The following is a 27,259-nucleotide window of genomic DNA, read 5'->3' as shown; positions in this document are numbered from 1 at the left end:
AAATAAACAGATGGTGATAAAAATAAGCTAAAACAGCAAAACTGTAAAAGCAAGATAAAAAATATTATGCAGCAGAATCCAAGAGATCAGCAGAAAATCTAAAGCCTGGATTATTATTTTTAAAGTCTTCGCTTGAAAGGGTGAATACCTGGTGAGCCTATCTGGAAACAGTGTTCAAAATCAGGACACCACTACTGAAAAGGCCCTTTCCTCAGTGATCCTGGAGGACAGACATGAGACTGGGATTGCCGCTCCCTCTGGCAGGACAGGGTTCACTTTAATGATCCTCCTGGGCCAAGGGCCATTGTAGTCTCCCCAGACCAGCTTTGGTCCAGGACAGCTGAGCTGGAGCTCTGTTGGAGCTCTGCATGAGCAGCACTTTCACTTCTACTTTTTAGGGGTGGGGGATCTATTTCCTTCTCCCCTTCCTTCTCCTTCTCCTCCTCCTTCCTGCAAGCTCAGCCCCTTGGACACCTGGAAAAAGCACAGGCTCCAAGCCAAAACCTGTGCAGGAGCATGCAAAAGTTGTGAGATGAGCACTGATTGTGACCACTTGGCAAACAAGCTGGTGCAATTGCTCCTTGCATTTGCAGACAGACACTTTGAAGTCATGCGGCCAGGCAAAAGCAGTTGGAGAGCTTGCAAAGGCCTCAGCGGGGGACAAGCCGCAGCACAAGTTTCCCACCTTTCAACCCTTTCAGGGCAACTCTAAACTGCTTTTCCTTTTTGAACATATTCCAGATTTGCTGGAAGACCTTATTTGGCTTTCATGGTGACATAGGCTAGGACAAGTAGACTGTGGAATTTTGGTGTTCCGTGTGAAATCTGTGTGGATGTGTATTTGTAGTATTACCGTTACTCATCCAGAATTGGGGAGGCAAAAAGATGTACAAAACTGAAACCAGAGCCCAGTATGGTTAGCCGAGTAAGAGAGATACTATGGGTCTAGTGATATCCCTGGTTTCTAAGGTACACAGGAAACTGCCTTAAACTGAGTCTGTTTTAAGTCGGCTTTATCTACACTGACTAGTAGTGGCTCTTCAGGATTTCAGATGAGGTCTTTTAAAGACCTGCCTGGAAATGCCCGTGGAACCTAGGGCTTTTTGTATGTAAAACATGTACTCTACCACTGAACCACAGCTCATTCAAAGTCACTTGAATGGCAGATGTGCCTGGAAGATCTCAGGGTCACGAATGCAGGATGTTCAGTTTGTACCACCATCTCTAGTCCTAAATATGTATGTTTTTGACATCACAAGAACCTTGAAGTTTCATGCTTATTGAAGCTCTCTATGCAGTGAATTTCAATTTTATGTCCCTGACTCAGCTTGGCTTTTGTGGCAGCCATGTATGTAGTTATGGGTGGGATCTTCCCTCTTCTCTGTATGGTTATTGCAAGGAGGCCAGCATGCTTCATACCAGGCATGTTTTCAAAGTTAGCATCTGAAGCAAGCAAGCAATTAAATCAAATTAAATTAAATTAAAGAGAAAACATCTCTCTTATTTCTCACTTATATGATACATTATCAGGGATCCATAACATTCTCGGTTCCTTAAAGTAATATGGAAAACATTTGTCTAATATTCTCTGTTTTTCCAGTTGACTTTCTGAGGAAGTCTGAGAGTTAAGTAATAGATTCAAAGTGCAGTCATCAATTGATGAGTTGACATGGATTGTAGACTTTATCAACATCTACCCTTTGGAGGTATTCGTCAATGATGGGAAAAGGCGATGTTCTGTAAATGACTGCCACAAGACTATTGATGCTCAGAATTCACACATCCAGGTTGGCATCCATGCGTCTCAAGAGACAATGGAGTGTGCCTCTTAGAGTGAAGCCAAACTGCTGTGGTTGCAGAGACTGGTAACTCGTAACTGCTGCCTTCCACGTTGTTTTTGCTGCATTAGCAGCACCAAAGCGACCTCTCCGGAGCACAGGCCTGGGCAAGAAGTATGGAGGTCCTGGGCTGCCCAGATGACAAGACTTCCTTCTTGGTCTTGCTGATATGGTCCAGAGGAAAGTAGACCAATACATTTGGCATCAGCTTGGCTGCAGCAGTCCCTGAAAGGAGGCATACAAAGTGTCATCCAGGTAATAACTCCAATTTCTACATAAGTAATGTCATATGTGGATCCATTCTGATCATTTCCAACCTGTGGCTTTAAAATAAACATCAGTTAAACATGCTAATGCTGTTCCACAGGATGTATTCACTCATACTGTGTTACTTCTGAATCTTTCTTCTGTTTAATTAAAGGTACTGGGTAATTTTTTTCGTGACATGTGGTACGAAAAGGCTAATTTGGTAGCTTTCCCTAACTATTGAAATTTATTTGGCATAGTACTATGAATTGGCATGTTTTACTGGTGGAAATTACTATTCATACCAGCTTTCACAATATTTTAATACACTGAATTGTACTATGCAAATAAACTGAAGTCTAGCAGTGCAACTGTTGGAACATACTTTTGTCACAATACTTTCCACCCACACAATTGAGCTTTTCGCAGCTGTTTGAAATCACATCTGGTTTCAGCAAAACCGGAAAACGTATGAAAATATCACATACAAGAAGGTGAATACATTTTTTAGTGTCTTTTAAAAATGTTATATTGGCACCTTTTTCAAATACAAGACTTGTATTTTTTAAAATGATATTTATTAAGTTTTCCAATTTAACAATCCAATAAAAACCACATTAAATAATTCCAAATTATAATACAACAAAACAGCCAAATAATCATGCCAAATTACATATCTTTGGGTGACTTCCCATGCTCTGAAATTCCTTTAGTAAATTAAGCCATTCCTTCCTTGATTTTAGCTGGAACCCCAGATTAGCAGAACGACTTTTGCTGTTCTTATAAGAAAATGAGAGAGAATGGCGCAGCTATATCACCTTCACTGGTTTGTCCAGGGTTCTATTTTTTTTCATAGAGGACAGCAAATGTAGATGTATTCTTTGAGCAGGTGGTTCAGCTGTGATTGTATTATGCTTGACACAGGTATGAACCTAGCTAGACAATGTTGCTGTTTCCCCCAAATCAAAAGATTTGTGATTGTTTCAGAGTGGTTGCAAGATAAAAAGAAAAGGAAATAAAAGTTTTTTGGATTTCATAGCAAACAGCCACTTGCTTAGCCTTATTGAGGTTCCATGTTTTTGAAACAAGATGCTGAAATAGGATTGGCTTGTGATTTCTCCAGTATAATTTTGTGAGATGCCTTTTTTTATTGAAAATGCAGAGACTAAGAAGTGACTCTGAGATATTGATGAAACTTGACTGAGCTTCATTTCAAAAACCAGGGATTCAGATTGGGTCTGTGACCTTGTAGGTAAAGAGGCCAATAATCACCCAAATTGACTTGCTAGGTCTGTATACAGCTGTCTTATTAAGAGGAGGAAAATGCTGTGGGCTTTTGCTGTGTTAAAAGCCTAGAATTATGATTTGTATGTTGACTGTGCTCTCCAGAGCAGCTGTGTTACCATAGTGAGTGCCTCCCTCTTCTACTTCAAGTTGGAAAGCAAATAGATTGAAAAAGGGATTGACTGACTTGACTTGGTCATGTACCTGAGACAAAGTGGTGTGAAAGGGGAAGAGATGTGGGGGTCCCTGTTGACATCTGTCTGTTTTGGGAGTGTGCCTTTGGAGTAAAGTTGCAGAGTTATAGCACCTGCTGAGACGGGAGAGACATGTTTTATTGCAGGTGGGGCAGATGAAGGCCATCTGGTTGTGCTACAGCAGATGCACCATGGCGTTTCTTCTCTCTGCACTCCTCCCAGCAGTCACTCCTCCTGTGGTCACTGCTGTGGATATAAAACTTGATTGCCTGTGTCCAGGCACTGTGATCATGGGTTCACGTCATGCTTAAAATATTTAAAGGAGGAACCCAAGAAGGCCCCTTGATAATAACTTGGAATTGCGCTTTGGGCCCTAAGACTCTAGGTTGCACTGATTTCAGGTAGGGGCCTTGCTTAGTCAAAGATAAACCATGTTTAAGTTCAGGGAGGAGAAAAAGTGTCCAGAGGTTGTCACTGTTGTTGCCATCTACATGTGCTGGAGAATTGAGCCCAGAAGGAACAGACCAGTTGGGTCTTTAACTCAGAGTCATGATGCCCCACAGGGCAGATGACACATATTTCATTTATTTCATATACCTTTGTGCCTCAGGGAATTAGTAAATAGGCAGAGAATCAAAACTTGGAATGAAATAATTTATAGTTTATTAGAAAAGACAGAATGATTACGATGCAGATTCTAACAGAAGTGAACAAAAGAATGGAGATGGCTATGCTCTGCCTCCACAGTTGGAGACACCAATGCTTCTGAATACCAGTTACTGGGAACCAAGGGAGGAGGGAGTGTTCTTGTGCTTATGTTCTGCTCACTGGTTTCCCACAGGCATCTGGTTAGCCACTGTGAGAACAGGAAGATGGACTAAATGGGCCATTGGCCTGATCCAGCAGGCTACTGTTATGTTCTTATGGTTACTGAGGCAAAGTTCAAAGTGGACTGTCAACGTTTGGGGTTAAAGCTAAAAGGCAGTAAAGATAGGAGGTATTTAATACCAAATATTGTGAGAAGGTAGCAGACTCTAAGTTAAGGTTACCAGGCGTCCCCGTTTCCCATGGACAGTCCCCGGATTTACAAATCGGTCCCCATACAAAATCCCATCATTCCTACTGAAGTTGAAAAGTGTCCCTGGATTCATTGAAAAAAATCTGGTAACCTTACTCTAGGTGTAACTCCTATTGAAGGAAGTGAGAATGGAAATGCCCATTTCTACGAAGCAGTGTGGGTACCTGAGGGAGAGAGGGGAACAAACAGATGGAGAGATGCACAAATATTGACCATGCAGAGTGAGGAGAAGCTCTTCTGTGAGAAACTGTAGTAAGTCACAAGGCTGTCCTTGGTACTCAGACTCTGGGGGTTGCTTATGAATTTTTGAGGATCAGGCACCCTGGCACATATCATCAAAATCATCAAAATGTTTATTTGGCTTTACGCCCATCATGAAACACAACACAACAAAACAAATCAAATAAAACAGCGGACTCGTAAAAGCCACAAGCAATACAACACAGTTCACAACTCACAAGGACAGACATTAGCCATTCACAAGAAAAGCTCAAGATTAAGACTAAGATTCTGGCACCACACCAAAATCAACATCTAATGTCACCACAGAAAACCCTTACAACTATCAATAATCAGCCAACATTCCATTCCATCTCTTGTACAAGAGGACGGCTGTTAGGAATTTAGCAACCTGTAGGGTAATATAAGGATCCACATCTTGAAGAACCCAGGCAAGCTGTAGGTCTACTGGCTTGTCAGCCATAGGCTGGATTATGGGGTTTAGTATACTAGCACGGGCTGAACTGTACAAAGGGCAGATAAACATAACATGATGTAGAGATTCCGATTTTCATTTCACAAGCACACATTGAAGGGACTTGGCCCTTAGTGAATCTCAGCACATTTGTTGGAAAGACATTGAACCTAGCTCTAATGAAGGCATATCGGTGAGACGCGGCCATAAGCGATGTTAAGTAGGACGGAGCGCGGTAGATAGGGGTTATGCCAAAATTTAACGGTGAGCAGGCTCCACCACCAGCTACGAAATTTTGGTATAGCTCCGCATCATCCAGCCTTTGATTTATACACCTTTTTGCCATATTTAGATCCAGTTTGAGCAATTCAGTGGGCGAGATCTCATAGGACAGCAATTTGGCATGGATTTTTCCTGACCACAAATTTGTGAAGTCATCTCGCCACATGCATTGAATGAGATAGTGGTTCGGGAGTTTATGCCATAGAGATATCCAATAAATCAAAACTCTCCTCCATATAACTAACTCCACTGAGGGGATCTTCATTTCTAAGCGAATAGCCGCGTTACTTACGCATGTTGGTAATTTTAAAAGTCGGCGTAAGAATTGGCTTTGAAGCGACTCTAAAGGTGAGAGGTTTGCAAAGGCAGCCCATAAAGGTGCAGCATAGGCCATTGTGGCCATCACTTTGATGCTATACACTTTCAGGGCCGCAGGGATGAAAGTCCCCCTCAGAGTAGAAAAAACGAAGGAGGGAGTGTGAAAGGGCTTTTGTCTTGTTTTGAAGATATTCAACGTGCACTTTCCACCCTAAATTATATTGAAAATAAATTCCTAAATATTTGAATTTGTGTACTTGTTCGATTTTCGTGCCCTCCAGTTTCCATGAATAAAGTTTGCGACTCCTTGAAAATATCAGTACTTTGGACTTGGTGTGGTTGATAGACAGATGTTTCAACCAGAGGCAATAAGCATCCAGTGAAAAGGCTAAGATGGGCGAGAGAGGGGGATTGAAGCCTGGTAGGTTTCATTGAGCTGCAAATGTAATAAACTATGGTGCCTCTTCTGGAGCTCTTATCTAGTCTGAGCAAAGAACGCAACAGAGCTGGAAAGGCGGTAAGGAACTTTGGAGGACAGGGGTTGGAGAACAAATAGCGAAGGGATCCAAGCCGATTAGGATGTGTTGCCCACTGGCCAGAGACTGCCCTGGAACATTTGGTTAGAAAGGCTAAGTATTTACTAGAGATGGAGGAGCCCAGAGCTTCTGTGATAACCGCACTCTGCTCTGGAGCAGCATAATCCATCAAAAAAGGCAATTGGTTCCCAGTCAGGCTCCAGAGAAGCAGTTGGGGGTGTTGATGTGTCCAATCTAACCACCTATTTGATAATGAATAGATTGTGCCTGAAACAATTTGTTATTTCTCAGGGATTTTCCATTGCAATTATTTCAAATTCAGTGGGTGGCCTTAATGGCTGCTTCACAGATTCTCGTCACAGATACAAGGAGAACGGTGCTCCTGGTCCTCTGTGATTTACTTACCTTTGTGTAATATTTCTCTTAGGTTTGTGTGCAAGTTTTATGGGAGAGCGAGAGAGAACAAACTGATGTAGCTACAATTACTGTTCCTTAGGAGACGCTTGAGGAGGGCCATTGAACTGAAAATCTTCAGAGAGTAAGATAAGCAGAGAAATGTTCTCTGTGTCTGAAAAGATACTTGTGCTTCAAGTTAAGCTGCAGCACTGAGACAAATTGCATCCGCTGTCTGGCATTCTCTAGAAGGCTAGGCTGAAGCTCTGTGGTAAATTAGGAGCAGGGATCTGATCATATTTTCATATATACAATTAATAGGGCTGTCCACCAATTAAATAGTTGTTTGATTAATGATTACTATAACAATTTAATGATCATTTAATTGATTCTTCAGTCTGGAAATTCTGCATGCAGCTGTGTTACTATTTTGTTTTTGTTTGCAAGTATTGTATAATAGGCTCAGTAAGGCTGCCTTAGTTAAATCTGATTTTCCAAGCAGAACATTGGGCTTTGAACTAACTCAGCCTCCTTTTGTTTTGGAATTTCTGTCTGCTTTCATAAATGAGTCTTCCTGTTCCATCTTGCTGCCCCTTGGTACCAGGTACAACTCCCCTTGGTACAGCCACTTTCAGATATTTCCCCTAAATACACTCCCTTTATAGGCCATTTATTTCACAAAATTTATATTCCACTAGATGGTAAAAAAAAAAACCAACCACAAAAATACCACACCTCAAAATGTTTTACAAAAAGAATAAAGCTGTCAGTAAAAATATTTAAGAACAACTATTCTGACAACCTTTTAGATCTTCATTCCCCAAGCTACTGGGTCCCTCCCTGGGATCAGACACCTCTTGTGGCCCAGAATTGACAACTTACAACTCTTTGAAACTCTCTACGCTATTGTCCAACTCCAATTCCTTGGGCTCTTCCCACTTCTCCTTTGGATCTGGGCACTCCCTCCATAACACCTTTGTCGGACTTATGGGAATATTCTTATTTACTTCCACGAGGAGTCCCCATTAACTTATTTTGATTGTGATTGCACTAATGGGAATATAGGTATTTCACAGTGCTTCCATGTGTATTAAACTCATTTTGAGGCTTAGCTAGGTGCTCTAGAGCTGTGTTTCCCAAGCTTGGGCCTCCAGCTGTTTTTGAACTACAATTCCCATCATCCCTGACCACTGGTCTGACTAGCTAGGGATGATGGGAGTTGTAGTCCAAAAAGAGCTGGCAATCCAAGGTTGGGAAACACTGCGCTAGAGAGCTGCAGAATAATGGGGTCATTTCTTTAAATCTCTGGAGCTGTGTATGCACTGCTTTGGACTGGTCTTGAGCTAGGAGACAGCAGTGTCTTTGCCAAGTGGTGCTTATTTTGGGACTTACAAGGATGGTCTGAAGGGTGGTCTGGCCATGCACACAAAACCGCAGGACCTTAAAAAATAATGCAGCAAACATTTTGGTGGCACTGTTCACGTTGTTGTGTTTACCAGAGATGAAGTCCAGTGTATATTAGCCAAGAGTTGTCCCTTTTTGTCCCAATAAAATTAATGGCAAGTGCTTCATGGGTATGTGTTGAAAACTGAAAGTGCTATTAAGATATCGAAGACCATATAATGCAGCACGTTGGCTTAAGGTGCAGTTTGGCAGATATTCATCACATGGAAAGCCAATCTGTTCCACCTCTCTGAAAGACAAGTTCCAAGGAACAATGGTGTAATTTCCCTTGGCTGCCCAGTACAACAACAGTCCAAGTGTGCCAGGATCAAGGGGTTCAACAGGCTGCTTTGTGCCTTCCCAAGTCTCTTTCCAGCTGCTGCTTTTAAGCTGTTACACTGGCTGGCAGCTTTCTTGAAGCACACTGATTAAATGATCCATTGGTTAAGTTCAAAGGTAGATTTCTCCTTCATAATTAACAGTGTTTGTGTGTGGCTGTCAGGCTGTTTTTGATTACTTTTGCATTTTATGTACCAAGATATAGAGCCAAAGGTAGGGAACCTCAGGCTCAGGGACAAAATGTCACCCTCAAATCCTCTTGGGGCTCTCCCTAGGCCACATAACCATGTCTTATCCCTTTTGGGCACTGCTCTGTACTCTCTTCAGATGCTTTTGCCTAGGTGGAATGTGTCTTTGAACTGTGAAAATGTATATTGCTTACCTAGATGGAGGATAGAGAGGGGTGCACGCCTGTGCACAAATAGAAACCTGAGTTTTATGTGACTGGAATGTAGCCTATTGTACAAAGGCAAACATCACATCTATTACTCTGTCCCCTTTGGTCTCTGATTCCACCCACTGGCACATGTCCCCCTCTAGGTTTCCACAGGAGGGAATGTCGCACTTGGAGTGAAAAAGGTTCCTCAGCCTTGATATGGACCAATACAAGTTGGTAAAAGCCTAAGTATGCTATGTCAACTGGACCACCATTCTCTATATGCTTGTTGACCTTGTAGAACTCTAATAGGTTGGTGAGACAAGACTTGCCTTTGCAGAAGCTGTGCTGGCTCTGCTTCAGCAAGGCTTGTTCTTCTGTATGCTTGGTTATATTATCCCTAACAATACTTTCCACCAGTTTTCCTGGGATAGAAGTTAAGCTCACCGGCCTCTAATTTTCAGGAAAACTACCCCATTCCCTGATCCCAACTATTATCTGACTTTTAGAAGACATCTGAAGGCAATCTTGTTTCGGGAAATTTTTAATTTTTAATGTTTTACAATTTTTTATGTGCTGTAAGCCACCCAGAGTGGCTGCGGAAACCCAGCCAGATGAATGGGATACCACCACCACCACCACCACCACCACCACCATCATCATTTTCAAAATTAGTGTTACCTTGGCTACTTAATGGTTCTCTGGTATGGAGGCTGATCTGAGGGGCAACTTACATGTTTTTGTTAGAATATTAGCAATTTAGTTGTTAGCTGACATTCAGCACCTGTTGTTCAGATGGATATTGTACCAATATTAGAGTTTGCTTATTCCTTTTCACTGTGTTTATGTAAAGTCAGTTCCTTTCTTTGAAGATCTTTGTAATCACTGTTGCCAACAAAACTTATGAACCTCCTCTCATTGTATCTCATTGTTGATTCCAGCCTCCTCATGTAATTTGACTTAATTATTGAGGGATAATTTGCTTCTAGGTGTCCATATATTTACACACAATCTCCCAGTATTTTAGCTCCAAACTTATCTGTAATTTAATTAGGACTCCGCTTTTTCTCACCCTCTACTCGCTGTTGTCTGCACAGGGCAGGCATATCCCGCAGTGTTTAATGAGTGTGTTTCCGTTTTCCCACACTGGGCTCCAGCTTTATATTAGAATCACATTCATTTTGTTTGAGCACCTCTTCATTTTAATAATCTGACATGATTGCAGGGTGTGCACAGCCAGGTTCTTTGACTTCACGGTAGCTCCCGCTGAACCCTGGGACCAGTGCAAGCTCATAATTGCGGTGTTTGCTTGAGAAGCTGAGCAACACGTTTTATGTTGAGCTCTTGAGACTATGATTTCTGTTTTGTTGCATTTCAGTGTGATTAGCTTTCGTGGCTTGATGCCCCCTCCCCACTATATCCAAAACCAGCACCATTTCTTTGTAGTGAACTACTTGCTGTTCACCAGTGTTTTGGATGCTGTGCTTGTAAATACCATTTCATGCATTGAAGGGATGCTGTTCTAAAGACCCTGGAGAGTTTTAATGAGTATCTGCCTGGAATGACATGAATTAGTTTGTATGAAAGGCTTCCGTTCTCGTTGAGCTTGTTTATTCTGGTTTAAATGGGTTTCTGTGTCATCCGCTGAGATTATTTTTTTAATCTTTTCTGTGTAGCTATAGGGAAGATGATTGGTCTCTGACATGATCTCATGAAAGAGAAGTGTGGTGGTGGTGGGAGAACATGTTTTTATGTTATTTCTAAAAGAAGATAAGAATGCCAGCTTTTCTTCTGAAATTCCAGTTGAAGACCTTCCATCCAAGTGACTTGATACAGAGATTATTTCTATGATGTATGATTCCCTTCAACAGAACTGAGCAGTAGTGTTCCTTAACCAAGAGACCGTAATACTCCAGACAAACTTTTATTGCAGCATTTCTTTCCCCTCCTTCCCTCACTGAAGACTTTCCCCATTATGGTTCTTCCTTTGAGTCACCTTCTTCTGAGATGTATGCTGCGGTTGTTTTCCCATGAGTGCCTGTCAGCCTCAAAATAAAATAAAAAACACAATCAAAAAACAATGGGAGAATGACATAGGCTATGAGATTAACCCCACTCAATGGACCAGAATGTGGTCTAAACCCCCCTTTAAATCCATATCAACAAAAAGAAAAGAACTCACACTGAAACTCACCTACAGGTGGTACCTAACACCAAGGAAACTAGCGCTAATACACCCAGGAACCTCACCAAAATGCTGGAGAGGGTGCACCTCCTCAGGCACATACCTCCACATGTGGTGGGAGTGTCCCAAAATTCAACTATTCTGGACAACAGCCATACAAGAAATATGTAAAATAACTAAGCAAGTAATAGACATCACCCCAGAATTGGCCCTACTAAACATCTTCCAAGACAACAATGCCCATTTACACCACAAAGAACTTATAACCCACCTTCTCTCAGCAACCAGAAACATCATAACCAGACACTGGAGAGACCTGTCAGGAGTAAGCATGGACCAATGGTACCAAATAGTATGGGAAACAGCCCTACTAGAAAAATTAACCAATAAACTGAAACTGACACGGGGACAAACAGAAGAAGACGCCTTCACCCCGGTATGGCTCCCCTTTATCACATACACAGCCCAACAGGACAACGACAATAATCCACCAACAGCATACAAATCAATATGGCTAACCTGATCCAAAACACCCACCCACCTCACTCACACACGAAAACAAAGATCACCACAGCCAATCACAAGCAAACAATCACACCCTAAGCCAACCCCAACCTCTCTCACCACCAAAGGAACACAAGTGAACAACACAAGCAACGCTGACACCAAACTCTACATACATTAAACATAATAGAAACACCGCCACCCGACCCCACCCCCATCCATCCTCCCTCTCCCCACCCCCCCTTTCTTTTTTCTTTCTGTTTTCTTCTCCCCCTAATGCCTCAACAAATGAAACGGATTTGTAAAAACGTTACATGGAAGAAGGAAAAAAAACAAAAAACGAGGCACTACACTTCTGTAAAACAAGAAAATCCTTAATAAAAAATATTTTTTAAAAAAAATGCTGCTCTAAAAGGGTGACATAATTATCATTGATGATTTGCATCAGCTTTCCCTAGCATTCTTTCTCCCTTCTTGAAGTTCTGGCTGGACTTCTGTTCATTTTAATATTGGCTTTTGAGGAGAAAACACTCAGACCCTAACATTTTTCAAACTTGGTCAAAATTTTGAGAGAAATTTGAGCTGAGGAGTGCGATGGGGAAGGTCATCTTGTGAGGATGCCTTCCTGTTTACAATTGATATGTAGCCCTAAGCTGAGCAGAGGTGACATGTTCACTGGGGTTCTTGAGTCACAGCAGAGCCCCTTTATCACTTTGTTATATTTACTCTTTTTTCCTCTCCACTTCTGTTTTTGCTATTGTTGAATTCTTGAACATTCTCTTTCTTTCTTTTTGTATTGAAGGTTCAGCTGTCCCAGACTTTAGAAGAAGCTGGGAATCAGAAACAAAGAGCAGACCTGGTAAGTGTTAGAGTTTGCTGATTTTTAAAATTATTATTCTTTGCAATACATGGTAAAAGTGGACTTTGGGGACAAGAATAACCTTTGAGCCACATCCATTCACTTAAAATACAAGATCTGCTCAGCAAAAGTCTAGTTAGCAAAGCAGTGCTCCAGTCAGCATGTCTATATGATGGTAGGTCTTATGGAAGCATGACCTTGCTGGTTGGGACTGATGGGACTTCTGCTCTAAAATAGTAGTCTTCTGCATTTTAAGGCCTTAGAACCACCATTAACCCAAACATGCATTTGAGGACCTATCCCAATTTTCTTTTCTTTTTTCACCATATGCAGTATCTATGTGGTTGGTAGTGCTGCTCTTGTAGCCCATCTTAGATATACCCGTGACCTCATAGTGGATCATAACTTGCCAGTCAAAGACCACTGGTCGAAAATATCTGGTGGGTACCAGTTTGGCAAAGGTTGATCTAGAGCAGGGGTCAGCAAACTTTTTCAGCAGGGAGCTGGTCCACTGTCCCTCAGACCTTGTGGGGGGCCAGACTATATTTTGGAGGGGAAAAAAGAATGAATTCCTATGCCCCCCCCCAAATGAACGAATTCCTATGTCCCACAAATAACCCAGAGATGCATTTTAAATAAAAGGACACATTCTACTCATGTGAAAACACCAGGCAGGCCCCACAAATAACCTAGAGATGCATTTTAAACAAAAGGACACATTCTACTCATGTAAAAACACGCTGATTCCCAGACTGTCTGTGGGCCGGATTGAGAAGGCGATTGGGCCGGATCCGGCCCCTGGGCCTTAGTTTGCCTACCCATGATCTAGAGAAAAAAACACAAGCAAAAAGACACAGCTAGGTTCCTCTTTCTCATGGCAGAAGGTGGATGCGTCATTGGCCCATCTTCCACCTGCCATATTTCCAGTTCCCATCTGAATCCCAGAGTTAAACTTTCTCTTCATGCTTTGGGATGCTTGGAAGGCATACACACATCTCCAGAGATGTCAGCTTCTGCAAGTTTCAAGTAAGGCGCAGAGGTGGCGAGAGAAAATATGCCACCCCACACTTCCACTCTCTGGCTTGTCCAAGGACACCTTCAGCTGACAAATCCCTAAACTCTGGTGAAATAGATTATGCTGTGCTGCTCTGTGGAAGAACCTCTGTTTTTGCTTTCTACATGCCTTCTTAGAATAGAGCTGGAGGGCTGCGTTTAATTTTCAGTAAAGGAGTACTTATTTCATGGCGTAAAGATTTGCAAATTTCATGGCACATTGTCTGAACCCGCGATACTCTGTGATTAAGCATTGACGTATTAACGTAGGAAAATTGCCTTGTCATATTCAAAAATAAATGGTGAATGCCCTGATGACTTTGAACAGAAATGCAGCCCTTTGTTTAATGTCAGATACTTTTCAGAGGTAGCAATTCATTTATCAAAGCTATTAAACGGGGGCAATTGGTGTGATTATGCAGAATTTTCTGCAAACTGATTTCTATAATGTTTTACGCCCCCCACATGTTTCTTGATTCCATTTGTTTTATCCCCTTCCACACATTCGTTGGTTGGAGGAACTGGGCTCTGGGTGGCTTGCTGTAAGAAAGAAAACTGTAATTTGTTTCTTCAGTATTGTTTGTTATATTCATCTGTTACTTCATTGTTTGACTGTTCAAAACCTGCAAATAAGCAAAGTAAAAGGTTTCACGGTCAAAACAGTTCAGTTCAAGCAGATCTAAATAATGCAAAACAAATAGCATGAGCACCAAAAGTTTATGGGAATCTGCATTTTTATTCATGAAAGTGAAAGGGACTTGTAGCACAGTCTGTCACTAAAAGAAATGTATGCAGCTGTTAGTGGTTAAATACTATCCCAGTTGATGGAACTACCTGTTAAAAAAGCTACATGCCTGGAGTGTTCACAAAATGTTAAAGTCTCGACAGGTTCTCTTCACATTTACAGAACGGCCTATGTTCAGGGACTCTGGGGATGGAATGGTGAGCCACATAGCCTTGTAAACTAGAGTAATGTGTACCTGGATCTCAGAACCCAGTTCCTGCACAGAAACCAACTCTTCCAATTGGTAGGCATTATGTGGCATCTAGATTGGCCAGACCTGGTACAAATATTAGAAGCTTGACCTTCTGTCCTTCTCTTGACTGGTAGAGGTTCTTCAGGGTCTGCTGCAGAGAGAGGTTTCTCAGCATCCACTACCTGATTGTTTAACTACATGATAGGGATTGAGCCTAGGAATTGCCGTATGCGAAGGATGTTCTCTGCCACTGAATTATGATGCTGAATTATGATGCTGACAGCCACAGTGGTATAAGAGCTATGAACCATGTCATTGACCATATAGATATAAAGGTGTGACCATTGTACTGTGAAAATACAGTACCCTGAAGATAATTACAGAATCCAAGGAGATATCCTCAAGAAATTATATCCCACGTATAAAACATCTGTGGGAAGTGCTGGTCAGTTCTGAACAAATAGTTCACATGAAACTTGGACAACTCCTGCAGGTCCCATTTTCAGACCTTGGACAGCTCTATTAATGCACTTTTGGTTTGGCTGCCCGCATGCTTGTGATTTCAGTAATGAGCTGCCATATGCATGCCAAGGTCTTTCAGCTGCTTGTAACCATTTTACAGTTCCAATTTTGGGCTTTCTGTAAGGACAGCCTGCCAGCTATGTCAGACTGTGCAATGGATGGTGTTTCCTGGAGGATTAGCTTCTTTCAGATCTGATGCAAAAATGGCTTTTAACTGAGATATTGAAACGGCCTTGATAACTCCATTTGACAACTAGTTTGGCTGCTCTAGGCGTACATATTATATTTTTCTTTTCTTTCTTTAAAATAGCCAGCATCTATTATGGGACCTGTGTGTATGAAAAATATTTGAGTAGGAAATAGATGTACTCATTCACAAAAAAATATTTTTGTAAGCATTCCGAGGGAGGGAGGGAGGGAGGGAGGGAGGGAGAGAAAGAAAGAGAAATACAGTGGTACCTCAGGTTACAGACACTTCAGGTTACAGACGCTTCAGGTTACAGACTCCGCTAACCCAGAAATAGTACCTCGGGTTAAGAATTTTGCTTCAGGATGAGAACAGAAATCGTGCAGCGGTGGCACAGCAGCAGCAGGAGGCCCCATTAGCTAAAGTGATACCTCAGGTTAAGCACAGTTTCAGGTTAAGAACGGACCTCCAGAACGAATTAAGTTCTTAACCAGAGGTACCACTGTAATTAACTCCCTCAGTTATGCAATTGGGTTTGAGTTGCCAGGCTCCATTTGGAGAGCCGTTGTTGCTAGTGCAAAGTGTGTGCAGTATCTGTTTCAAATTTTATTCCATCTGGAGCAGTTCCCTTCAAATTCTAGTATGAGAAAGCTGTTCTATGATGCAGGATGGAATAGAAAGTGTGCAAGAGCACATAGGGCCTGTGGTGAGCTACTTCTAAACCTTGATGGCTCCCTTTCTTATTATTTTCCTGAGACAGATGTGACTTAGTTTCCTCTGTTTTCTGCAGTGAGAGTTCATTTCATAGATGCTTCCTTCTCCGTGATGCACCAAACTTAACTTGTATGAACAGGAACAGGGGGGAAACATTTTTGCTTGGATCGGCCATTCCTTTGGATGACCACCTGGGGGCTCCAGTAATTTTTGACATTAAAGGTAAAGGTAAAGGGACCCCTTACCATTATGTCCAGTTGCAGATGACTCTGGGGTTGCGGCACTCATCTTGCTTTATTGGCCGAGGAAGCCGGCGTAGAACTTCCGGGTCATGTGGCCAGCATGACTAAGCCTCTTCTGGCGAACCAGACCAGCGCACAGAAACGCCGTTTACTTTCCCGCCGGAGTGGTACCTATTTATCTACTTGCACTTTGATGTGCTTTCGAACTGCTAGGTTGGCAGGAGCTGGGACCGAGCAATGGGAGCTCACCCCATTGCGGGGATTTGAACCGCTGACCTTCCGATCGGCAAGCCCTAGGCTCGGTGGTTTAGACCACAGCGCCATTTAAACATTTAAACATTAAATAGTTCTTAACACGATGATGTTGAAGCAGACATCCTCTTCCTACTTTTTTCTGTAATGTTGTGCTGAAACCCAGCTAGTTTTTTTTCTTTCAGATTTGCTTTAGGTGGTAGCACTCATTCGTCTGATGTTGGATACCGTATGACTCTTAGTCTCTCCCTTCCCTCTCTCCAATCCCTTTTCAACACCTCCTCTCCATTATTTCTCTGTTATCGAGTCCTTGTTAGTTTGATGCTAAGCTGCTGTGGCTGAAACGGTATGAATAATGCTGCTCCCTGACCAGTGTTCTGACACATGTTGATATTGCTTTTCCACCAGTCACTCTGTGTGTGGGCTTACCACCGTGGCTGTCAGTAAAATGGCAAAAACACTTGTCAGGTGCTATCACATGGCTCAGTAGATTTTTGGGCTGCTCCATGTAATAAACAGCTCTACAAGCGACATCCCACATCTGCCCTGAAGAAAGTTTAACTCTCATTTCAGAGTCGTGGATCTAGTGATGTTTACCAGGATCCAAAGTCTGGTTGGCTTTGTTTCACATGGTTTGAGTGAGGAGTTGGGAACCATATGTATGATTCCTGTACTAAGGTATATTTCAGAAACATACATAACTCTGGTTGCAGATAGGTAGCCTATCTGAAGAAGTGTGCATGCACACGAAAGCTCATACCTAAAACTAACTTAGTTGGTCTTTAAGGTGCTACTGGAAGGAATTTTTTAATTTTGTTTATACATAACTCTGATCCATGTTGGAACAATCACTTGAGAAGGAAAGCATACATACATTTAAAAGCCTTTAAAAGTGTTTTTGTTTTTTATTTTGTGTATTTATGTTGTGATATAACTTGAGATCCATGGATGAAGGCATATAAATTAAATAAAGAAATAAATATCAAAAAAGATAAATAAATTATGTTATCCTGATATGCAAGTAAATATGATCTGGAAAGAGAGGCTGGTGCCATCATTATAGAACAGGGATGGGGTACCTGTGGCCTTCCAGGTGTTCTTGGACTGCAAATCCCATCATCCCTGATCACAGGCTGCGGCTGGTGCTGATGCGAGTTGTAATCCAACAACATCTGGAGGATCACAAGTTCGCTAACCATAGTATAAAGCTAATGTATCTAATCCCTCATCATAGCCATTATGCTCCTGATATTGAATAGGCAGCAATTACTTCAAATTACACTCATAATCTAAGAGCATTGCCAGTGTTCATCTCCTGAGTATCTACTGAATTAAAATCTGCCCGCAGTGTATTTGTGTATGCTTGTTTTGTAAGGAGCCATAGACTCTGCAGGTATGTTTTCAAAATAAAGATGCTGCAGTAAAGACCCTGCTTAACCTAATACTTACTTAATTTTGATATTGACCTCAAGAAGCATTTTAAGATTGTCAGCAGTGAAGCGGCAGTAAATCTATATATCTCATGTGCAGCTCACTTTTTCCCTAAATAGTTCAGGACAGCATGCTCTATCTTATCCCCTCAGTAATCCTGTGCAGGAGATCAGGCTAAGAGAGGATAACTCTCCCAAGGTCATCCAGTGAGTTTTGTGGCTGAACTAAGGTTTGGAACTTGGCCCCAGGCTAATGTTCTTATCAGCTACACTCCCTTGGTTCTGGGAGACTATTCCAAAAGTAGGGTTTCACAGCAGGAAAGAGCCTACCCTGCGTTCTAGCCACCAAAGGTGAGAATGATATTAGTTACAGATAGGTAGCCGTGTTGGTCTGCCATAGTCAAAACAAAATAAAAAAATTCCTTCCAGTAGCACCTTAAAGACCAACTAAGTTAGTTCTTGGTATGAGCTTTCGTGTGCATGCATCTGAAGAAGTGTGCATGCACACGAAAGCTCATACCAAGAACTAACTTAGTTGGTCTTTAAGGTGCTACTGGAAGGAATTATTTTATTTTGTTTCGACAATGATATTAGTATTAGGCAGGGTGATACATGGCCTTTTTCACCTTGGGAACTTTGGATTACCAGAACTTTTTTATTCACCTACTGAATGCTCTGACACAGCTCTGGCCACTAGTCATTGACACATCATCTGGCAATCTGCTGGGCTTCACTCCTTTCCTTTCTCACTGTAGCAAGTGCCTTTTTGCAGGGTGCACACTTCACAAGCGCCTCACACTTTGCAGCAATAACAGGCTCCATGTCCGTTATGCCCACCTCAAACCAGTCAGGGAACTGTAGCTCTCTTTTGCTTCAGTGCTATCTCTGGGGCAGTTCAGTAGAGCATGGTGGGCAGAATCGGAGAAGTACGGTATTCACAAACTTCAGGTACGACTGTTCTGGCAAAGTTGATCCAAAGCCATACTTTCTGCTTTGTACTGTGGGTCCTCTTTATCTGGAGATGAATCTTGCTCACCTTCAGGGAGTGATCTGTGTTGCAGTAGGTACTGTGGTAGCTCCGTGTGACATGAACACAGTTCAGTTCTGATCATCTGGTGACAATCAAGTCCAGTTGGTTCCAGTGGCCTGACCTTGGATGTCTCCAGGACACTCGGGGTTTTGCCTTGGTAAAGAAGAATGTGTTTGTGATGCAAAGGCTGTGATAAGAGCACAGCTAAAGCAGCCTTTGTCCATTCTCATTTATGCTGCCAATACCAAAAGGCCTATTCAGTTGTCCCATGTGAGATGGTCGTTCCTAACTCTGGCATTGAAATCTCTCAACACTGCTTAATTATTGCAGCAAGGGCTGCAACTTTGAAAGTACCTTACTTTTGGTTTTATTGTTTAATTATGCTTATGAGATAACCTGCTAATGCTAATGATTAAGGTTTATGTTCTTCTGTTGCACAGGGAAGCTACCCTGGACTAATGCCTGGCTGGTTTGTAGTGCCAGGCAAAGTCACATTGACTGAGCAGCTGCTAGAAGGCTTGGTGGTATCTGCCACCAAATGACATGTCATGTGTGTAGTTCAAAACTACTGTATCAAAGAGTAATAAACCCGCAAAGCTAACTGACACAGTGTATTCCGGCGCATGATTCAATTACTTCTCTGCAGAAAGTCAGTTTACTACTTGAGGAAAAGAGAGAAATTTAAACAGCTCTAGCTAATTGCAGTTGACAAGACAAAGGCAGTTTGACTTTCCAGTATTAATTAGCAAACCCATACTAATTAGCTTGTATAAGCACAATTCATGCTTCTTTCTCTAAATGCAATTAATATTGCAACTGAAGACGTCTCTGGGCTGTGCCGCCGTATCATTAACATACTTCAGCCTAATTAAGTATGGACAGCAGAGGCTGCAGAAATGAGTTTGTGATTATAGCCATATAGAAAATCCCTTCATGTTTCATATCTATAGTGAACTTGAGCCTGAAATTTATTTTCTAGTTTACGATAAATTAAGCTTCATTCCGGTGCAGTAAAGGGACTTTTGTCTTGCCTTGTACTGTGTGCTTTTTCTCCCCTTGTGAATCCCCATATACAGCAGCACCTTGGCTTACGTTACCCTCGGGTAACATAAACTTTGGGTTGTGAAAGTGGCAAACCTGGAATGTTTCGCGAAGTGCGCATGCGCAGAAGCGGTCCCTCCGGTTGTGGAAACCCCGTGATCCAACCGGAGCTCCGGAACGGATCCTGTCCGCAACCAGAGGTACCACTGTACTTGTACAGATGCATTATTTGTTCCTTTAGTTGTGTATCTCCACTTCCAGAGAGGGGGGATCAATGAGTTTTTAATCTTACTTCTCTCACACTAGCAATACTTTTGTTCATAAGTGATAATCAAAAACTGTAATCTTGGCTGCTGTCCCTTATTGGAGCTAATGCCAGAGATGGTATCACACCAATAAAATTGCTTTTGTGTTTAATGTTGCTTCCTTGCTGCAGAAAGTCCACGAGCACCTCTACTTATATATGAGACTTGCTGGCTCAGCAGCCCCTCTGCTATAAAGAGTCTATAGCATAGCTGTAAAGCATTGCTTTACAGTGTCAGGTCTCTGGTGCTTCAGTTTTTCAGGTGATCTCAGGTGTGTGGGTTGGGAATAACCTCTGACTGAGGGGGCTGGAGTACTACCACCAATCAGAAGAGGGCTATTGAGAGTTAGATCATTAATCCATTTGAGATAGATTCATATGTTCAGGCAAACATGTTTCTGCACTGTGGTAGTTATTACTAGTTCTAGCTACTGTTATGATACTCAGTTATGCACACACTCAGTAATACCAGTGGTTTATACTACCATTGCAATAACTAGTGTAGAAAGGGAAAAGTAGGTATATGAGGTCAATATCAGTTCACATGTTGATCAGCATTGTCATTGTCTACACATAGTGACTTTGGGCCTGGGCCTTAAGATTGTGCTCTTCTGTCACTGGGCATAGGAAGTAGTGTGTGCCTCAAGCAGAGATACCCAGATTCTAGCTTTCATTTTATCCCGTTTTAAAGTGAAAGTACCTTGGGAACTTGACAAGCTGCCCTATAGCATTGCAAATATATATTCTTGAGGACAGTTATTCCTTCCTGTAGTGGCAGAAGAACAGAATCTGATCACCCAAGAGCTGCTACCTGCCACATAGGCTTTTAGGTTGTCCATCAGTTCCTGAACTGGCCCAAATTTTTAAGGAATTTAGTGTCATCTAGTGTTTCTGTTTTGATCTGGTAAAGAGTTGATTAGAGTTTGATTATCAAATGCTTCTGTTCTCGTCCTTAATGGGATCTAGTTGAAGAGTCAAGCCCCTAGAGAGATTATTTTGGACCAATTTGCACGATCCCAGGATCTTGGATACCTAGGAGCAGTGGTGAAGCTGCATGCTCCGCTACTGGGGCGGAGAGCAGGCGGGGGCATGGTTGGCGCCCCTCTGGGGCGTGCGGCGCCCGGCGCAGGGTGTGTGTGTGCGGCACATGTCCGGGGGGGGGGCACCGCGATGCCACCCTACCGGAATAGTGGTGCCGGGGGCGATCCGCTCCCTCTGCACTCCCGTTCTTCCGCCAGTGCCTAGGAGCAATTTAAACCTAATTGCATATAGTTGACTGAAAGAAAATGTGGAAAGTAGTACAATATTGTGGAGTGCTTCAAAAAACAGATTCAGGCTTTAGTAAGTGGATCCTCTCACTTCACTTTTGCTGCCAGAATGTAGATTTCTATTTCCTGAATTTCAGGGATAACTTGGCAGTGAATCATCAGAACTGTGTTGCCTGCTGACTCTGATATTAAGTTTGGAAGATAACAAGACGGTATCAAAGGTTTTTATTGTGCCAGATTTAGTGCAACATCCTGAAGTAGCAGTTAAGATCTACAAAAGTTTTATCAGAAGCGATGGGAGAGATAATTTAAGCAAATTTGTGCTCTGAAAATCAATACAAGAATGCAGGATTGTAAATTGCAGTGTGGGTGGAGAAAGAAGAGAACAATATAGCAAACAAGAGAAGTTATATTCAGTGACTTACTATAAGCAAAGTGTTATACTGTCAAACACAAGGAAAAATAAACATTTTAAACCCAAAATTTGTGAATCACTAATGTCTAAAAATGGAGAAAAACATGAAGTGCTCCCCTCAAATAAAAATCACTACTTCACATTCCCACAACAGCTTATGATATTTTAAATGGCTTCACTCCTCTTCCTTCAAGCTACTTAAAGGAAATCCCAGTTCCACAGAGTCAAAATACACGTCCATACAAAATATTTTTACTTGGGAATAATCAACCTTAATCAGAACTGCTGCTCCATTCATAAGTATGCTTTGGAGGGATGGAAAGTTCTCTCTGTTCAAGTTCTTTATTACGGTCCTAGACCAGCATAAGCAAAACATCTAAATAAATAACATAACAGTATGAATCTAAGTGAATAATTATTAAATAATTGGGAGCAAGAACCAAACGTAGATTTAAACATATACATAGAATACTTAATTAAGCATAGATAATGTGTGAGTAAAAATTTATAAGAAAAATTTAAAGATCGGTTAACACAGCTGTATGGGGTGGGCTTCAGAAGTGCAGATCTAACAATATGGGCCTTCAGTTTAGTATTGAATTGTAGCATCTGTTTAATCACTATATTGTCCACGTGCTTAAATCATGTTAAGAGTTTAATGATCTTGAGCATCCACCCTAACTAACCAGCCTGTTATCACTTGACCTCCCTTCTGCTCTAAATATATATAGCAATTCCATGTTTTAAAACAATCAAGCAGTAAAGCAGTCATCGTTTAAAAACATAAGCATACAAACCTTCCTCTAGAGAGGTCCAAGCACTGTGCATCAATTGAACTGATGTGGAATGGGACATCTCCTTTGGGTCTGTTGCTCACAGCTGACCTCAGTGTATCACTTTGCAAAATGGTAATTTCATAAAGCAAACATTGCCTGATCCAGTTTAATATTTCTACATGAGAGCATTTTTTTGCCTGCATTTGTTAGATTGTGTATATAAATCTAGCCATTGTTTCTTTCTCTGTTGCCTTTTGTGTATGCAATAACCTCCTGCGAGCAAGCATTGCACCATTTTTTTGTTTCCTGTTCAAGCCAGTTGAAATGAATGGTCCCTGGAAGAATTCCCTCTGGTTGCTACAGTGCATCTGCCTCATGTTCCCTCTTCAGAAATTGATGTTCCATTTAGAAGACCCTGGCAAAATTGGAACCATCTGTTGTAGATTCCTGGAGGTGGAACAAATATAGATGCAGAAACACCAGGACCTTGATGAGGTGAATGTTAATGAAACAAAAGTGACACCAGGTTAATAATCAATGATACTGCATTTCCATATTTTGGCAACACCAAATTATGCATAGAACAGTCCTCTGTGTTTAAGTGCACTTGCTGCAAAAAATGAAGTGAGGAGTTAGATAAAATTACTATGAATTGCAGTGATTCAGAGGTTTAATCTGAAAGCTGGATTTGTGTTTGTTAGTGTCTCTGGTAACTTCTCTTTCTTGCATCATGGATGTTGGCAAATTGAGTTTTTAAAAGGCCAAATAATATTAGAATTGGATCTGTCAGAGATGTGGAGACGAAACTGTGTTTAAATGCTCAGGAGCATGGCAAGTAGTATTTTATATTACAGATTTTTATATTATGGATGTGCTTTCTGTGTTATTGTACATTCTGTATGGTTCCAGGCAGCTGAAACTCCTCATTTACTTAGAGAGATGATTGGTAGGGGCTTTGGTTAATACTTTGCTTTTGGAGTTGTTCTTAGACAGCCTTCAGTTTTCCAGATGGTGGGTCTATTTAACAGGTTATAAAGGGGATAGTGGGAGAATGATTGGAAAATGCTTCATTTCAATTTAAGGACCAGTATGGTTCAGTTGGACATAGACCCAGGTGGCCTGTTGTGAACTCATTGTGATGTCTCTGTTCCTGGGCTGAAAATGTGTAATACTTTTAACTTGCCTTATGTAGATGTAGGAAGTTGCCTTAGGCCAGGTAACACACTGTTTGTCTATCATTCTTAGTATTGTCTACTGTGGTAGCGGCTCTCCAGGGTCTTAAGCAGAGAAGGCTTCTTTTTCTGTCTTCTGATAGGTGCTGTATCTAACTCAAGGATGGGAAGCCTGTGGTCCTCCCAATGTTATTGGACTCCCAACTCCCCATCAGCACCAGCTTGAATGCCCATGGTTAGGAATGGTGGAAGATGTAGTCCAGCCACACCTGGAGGACCACAGGTTTCCTAGCCGTGCTCTAACTGAAGCTCAGACATCTTTCATGCTTGCTTGCAGGAGGCTTTACAGTGGTATTTGCTATGGTTACATGGGAGCACAAAATTTGTAGCATGGTGTTGGGCACAGGATTCAGCTTCCTAAGAATCATCGTTTTGTTGTATTTTTAAATCTGGCTCTTCTGGCTACAAAGTTAGGCTTGAAGATGTGTGTGACACCCTCTCCTGAGATCTCACTAAGCAGAGCAGAGATTCCCTGTGGTTGGGGCTTCTTTCTTGCTCATAGCTCTCCATGACTAGCAAATCCAGAATGGATAATAAAACCATGCAAAACAGGCATAATTTTGTTCATGATGCTTTATTTGCATTATTTGCAGAATGTACATTTCTTTGGTGCAGCATTCAATTCATTTTGGTTCAGATAAGAACAAAACAAAACTGTTGGCACAGTGTGCATTGGGAGCAACTGATAATACAAAAGGGAGTTAAAGGTTACTCAGCCCTTCCCCACCCCTGCACTGATGAAGAGAGGTAGTATCCTCCCGCCACTGCCTAATCCTTTGCATGTCTAGTGGGGAAGAAGTCCTGCTAAGTATGCAGAGGCTCACGGCCCCAGCCCATCCCTTCTGTGGCTTGGTTGCTTTCACTTTAATATCTGTGCAGCTGGTGGGCAGAGGTGGTCCCATTGGGACAGGTATTTTTTTCCAGGAGTTGCCGTGTCGCCTCTCCGAGGCGAAGAGATCTCGCAGAGGCACTTTACTTGTGACCTTTTGATAAATTATTAACGGCCTCCCCCTCCCTATTTGGAATCACTTAATTGAGGTTGACAACTCTTTGTTGTATTACAGGCTCTGGCTTGTCAGGAGAATTTTTTTACTCATCTATGAATATTTCATTAACCTCTAAAGACAGGCTGCTTCATTTTGAGCTCTTGCCAGGCCCTGTCCTGTTGGAGTTGCTTTCAGCTGTGGCATCTTTGCAGAGGATCTTGCACCCTCTTCTCTTCTACTTGGTGTTCAGTCCAATTCCTTGGCTGAGAGCAGTGGGGCTGCGAAAGTCCCAAAAACAATTTGTACATTTTAGCACTGTTTCTAAGCATAGTTTATTTTCATGTTCCTCCTTGTGGCTTTTTAATTTCCACCACATAGTATTGTAGAGTTGGAAGGGACCCTGAGGGTCACCTAGTCCAGCCCCCTGCAATGCAGGAATCTCAATTAGATCATGCATGGCAAGATGACCATCCAACTTCTGCTTAATGGGAGTTTGTTCCACTGTCAAATAGCTCTTACTGTCAGAAAGTCCTTCCTGATGTTCCCCAGTGGTATCTGCTCCCTCCCAGGGAGAATGTTGTGGCAAGGGGCAAACCTTTGTTCTAAAAGGCAGGATATAAATGTCCCAGACAAATAAAATCCATAAAAAGTCCACCCCAGTCCTAATCATTAATTAGAAAAAGTTGCATTTTAAAAAAAATTAGGAACATAGGCAGCTGACTTATACCAAGTCCACCATGGTTCCTTCTAAGTTAGTACTGACTACAGCAGGAAAGGGGAACCCTCCAGATGTTGAATTCCAGCTCCTGTCAGCCCCAGTCAGCATGACTAATGGTCAGGGGGTGATGGGAGTTGGAGTCCCAAAACATCTGGAGGGCCACAGGCTTACCCTTTCTGGTCTACATTGTTTAACTCTTCAGGTTTTCAGGCAAGGGTCTTTTCAAGCCCTACATGGAGATGCCAGGGATTGAACTGGGTGTCTTGTCTTGTACAATTCTTACTCCCTGCCAAAAAAAGCTTTGCTCTGATTGCCCTGGGACTGTACAAGCAAGACGGATGACACTTGTTCCTTTGTCCAGTTGTTGAGGCCAAAGTGCTCCTGGGCTGTATGTGTTTCTGTTGCTATAACCCTTGGGTAGTGAATTGCTCACCATGCATTTCTTTCCTTTGCCTGCCAGCCACCTACTAAATTTGCCAGTTATATCAGTGGCAGAGACCATGTTGCTGCTAAAGGGTGTCTGTTTTAACGGTGTGGATCTTAGTTCCCTGCCTTTGTGTGTTCATTCTAGTGGCCATGTTAGTTTTGACCATGCCTACCCTGGCATGCAGCCTTGGGAGACCTGGTAAAGAGGCAGTTGGACCCTTTGACCCCAAATTCTCATCACCCTTGTTGTCATCTATTATGAGCTGCCTTTTCAAATAATTTGATCAGAAGGCAGGGTATGAACCTTCAAAATATGAAGAGGTGTGCATATAAAGTGTGCTTCTATTATTTTAGAATGTATTCTCTGCAAAAATCAGCTTGCATTAAAAGCAAAATAAGATACTTATAGCCTTTATGGCTAGAGAGTGCTTGAAATATATGTGAGTGGTTTGGTGAAATCTGGGAAGCCAAAGGAGTGTCTTAATTAAGATTTCCAGAATTCAATGGATTGTTGTTGTTGATTATAGTGTTTTAGGGCCCTGAAGATCTCCTTGACCTGTGTTGATGACAAGCAACAGTTGAATAAACCATGCAAATTTGCATGATTGTATACAGTTCATAGAATTTAGGTTTTCTTGGCATAGAAATTGGTTAGTATTGGTATGGGCGGTGGGTGGGGGTTTTTTTGGTTGGTTTTTTTATAGAAATGGTTCCCCACAAATACTTGCAAGTCCAACTTTCTTTGCTACCCTGGAAATGGTAAGAGGAGTCATTGCCGTTCATGCTTTACTGGTAGTGACAGCATCTTCACACACATGCTATGGGGAATCGGGGTATTGTTGCAGTGCATTCTGCCCCTTGCTTTAGAACAGTGTGGCTATGCCCTTGGCACATTGCTGCAGTAAGATTATCGAGAAAAGGGGGCATGGGCCAGCCTTCCTCAACCTGGTGTTTTCCAGATGCTTTGGAATACAACTCCCTTCAGCCAGAGCAAGGACAGCACTGGCTATGTGACTCTTTCTCTTGCCATTTGTGTGTTTGAGCATAGAGTTCTTCCCAAGACTGCCTGGTTTATGTGCACTTAAATATTTATGGCTTTAAATACCTTCTTGAATTG

The 27,259-nt window shown here is 42.0% G+C and overlaps 1 protein-coding gene across 1 annotated transcript in view; it reads left to right on the top strand.

Moving 5' to 3' along the window:
- MAD1L1 (mitotic arrest deficient 1 like 1) overlaps positions 1–27,259 on the top strand; it is a 458,859-nt gene that overhangs the window by 182,256 nt on the left and 249,344 nt on the right. The window contains exon 13 of the mRNA XM_081839735.1: positions 12,513–12,569. Coding sequence (XP_081695861.1) covers positions 12,513–12,569 — 57 coding nt within the window. The remainder of the gene's footprint in view (positions 1–12,512; positions 12,570–27,259) is intronic.

The sequence above is a fragment of the Podarcis erhardii genome (genome assembly GCF_964252035.2).
Source record: "Podarcis erhardii genome assembly, chromosome: 14".
In the NCBI taxonomy this organism is placed as follows: Eukaryota; Metazoa; Chordata; class Lepidosauria; order Squamata; family Lacertidae; genus Podarcis; species Podarcis erhardii.
The sequence above is the reverse complement of the archived record's forward strand: the minus strand, read 5'-3'. Positions and strand labels throughout refer to the sequence as shown.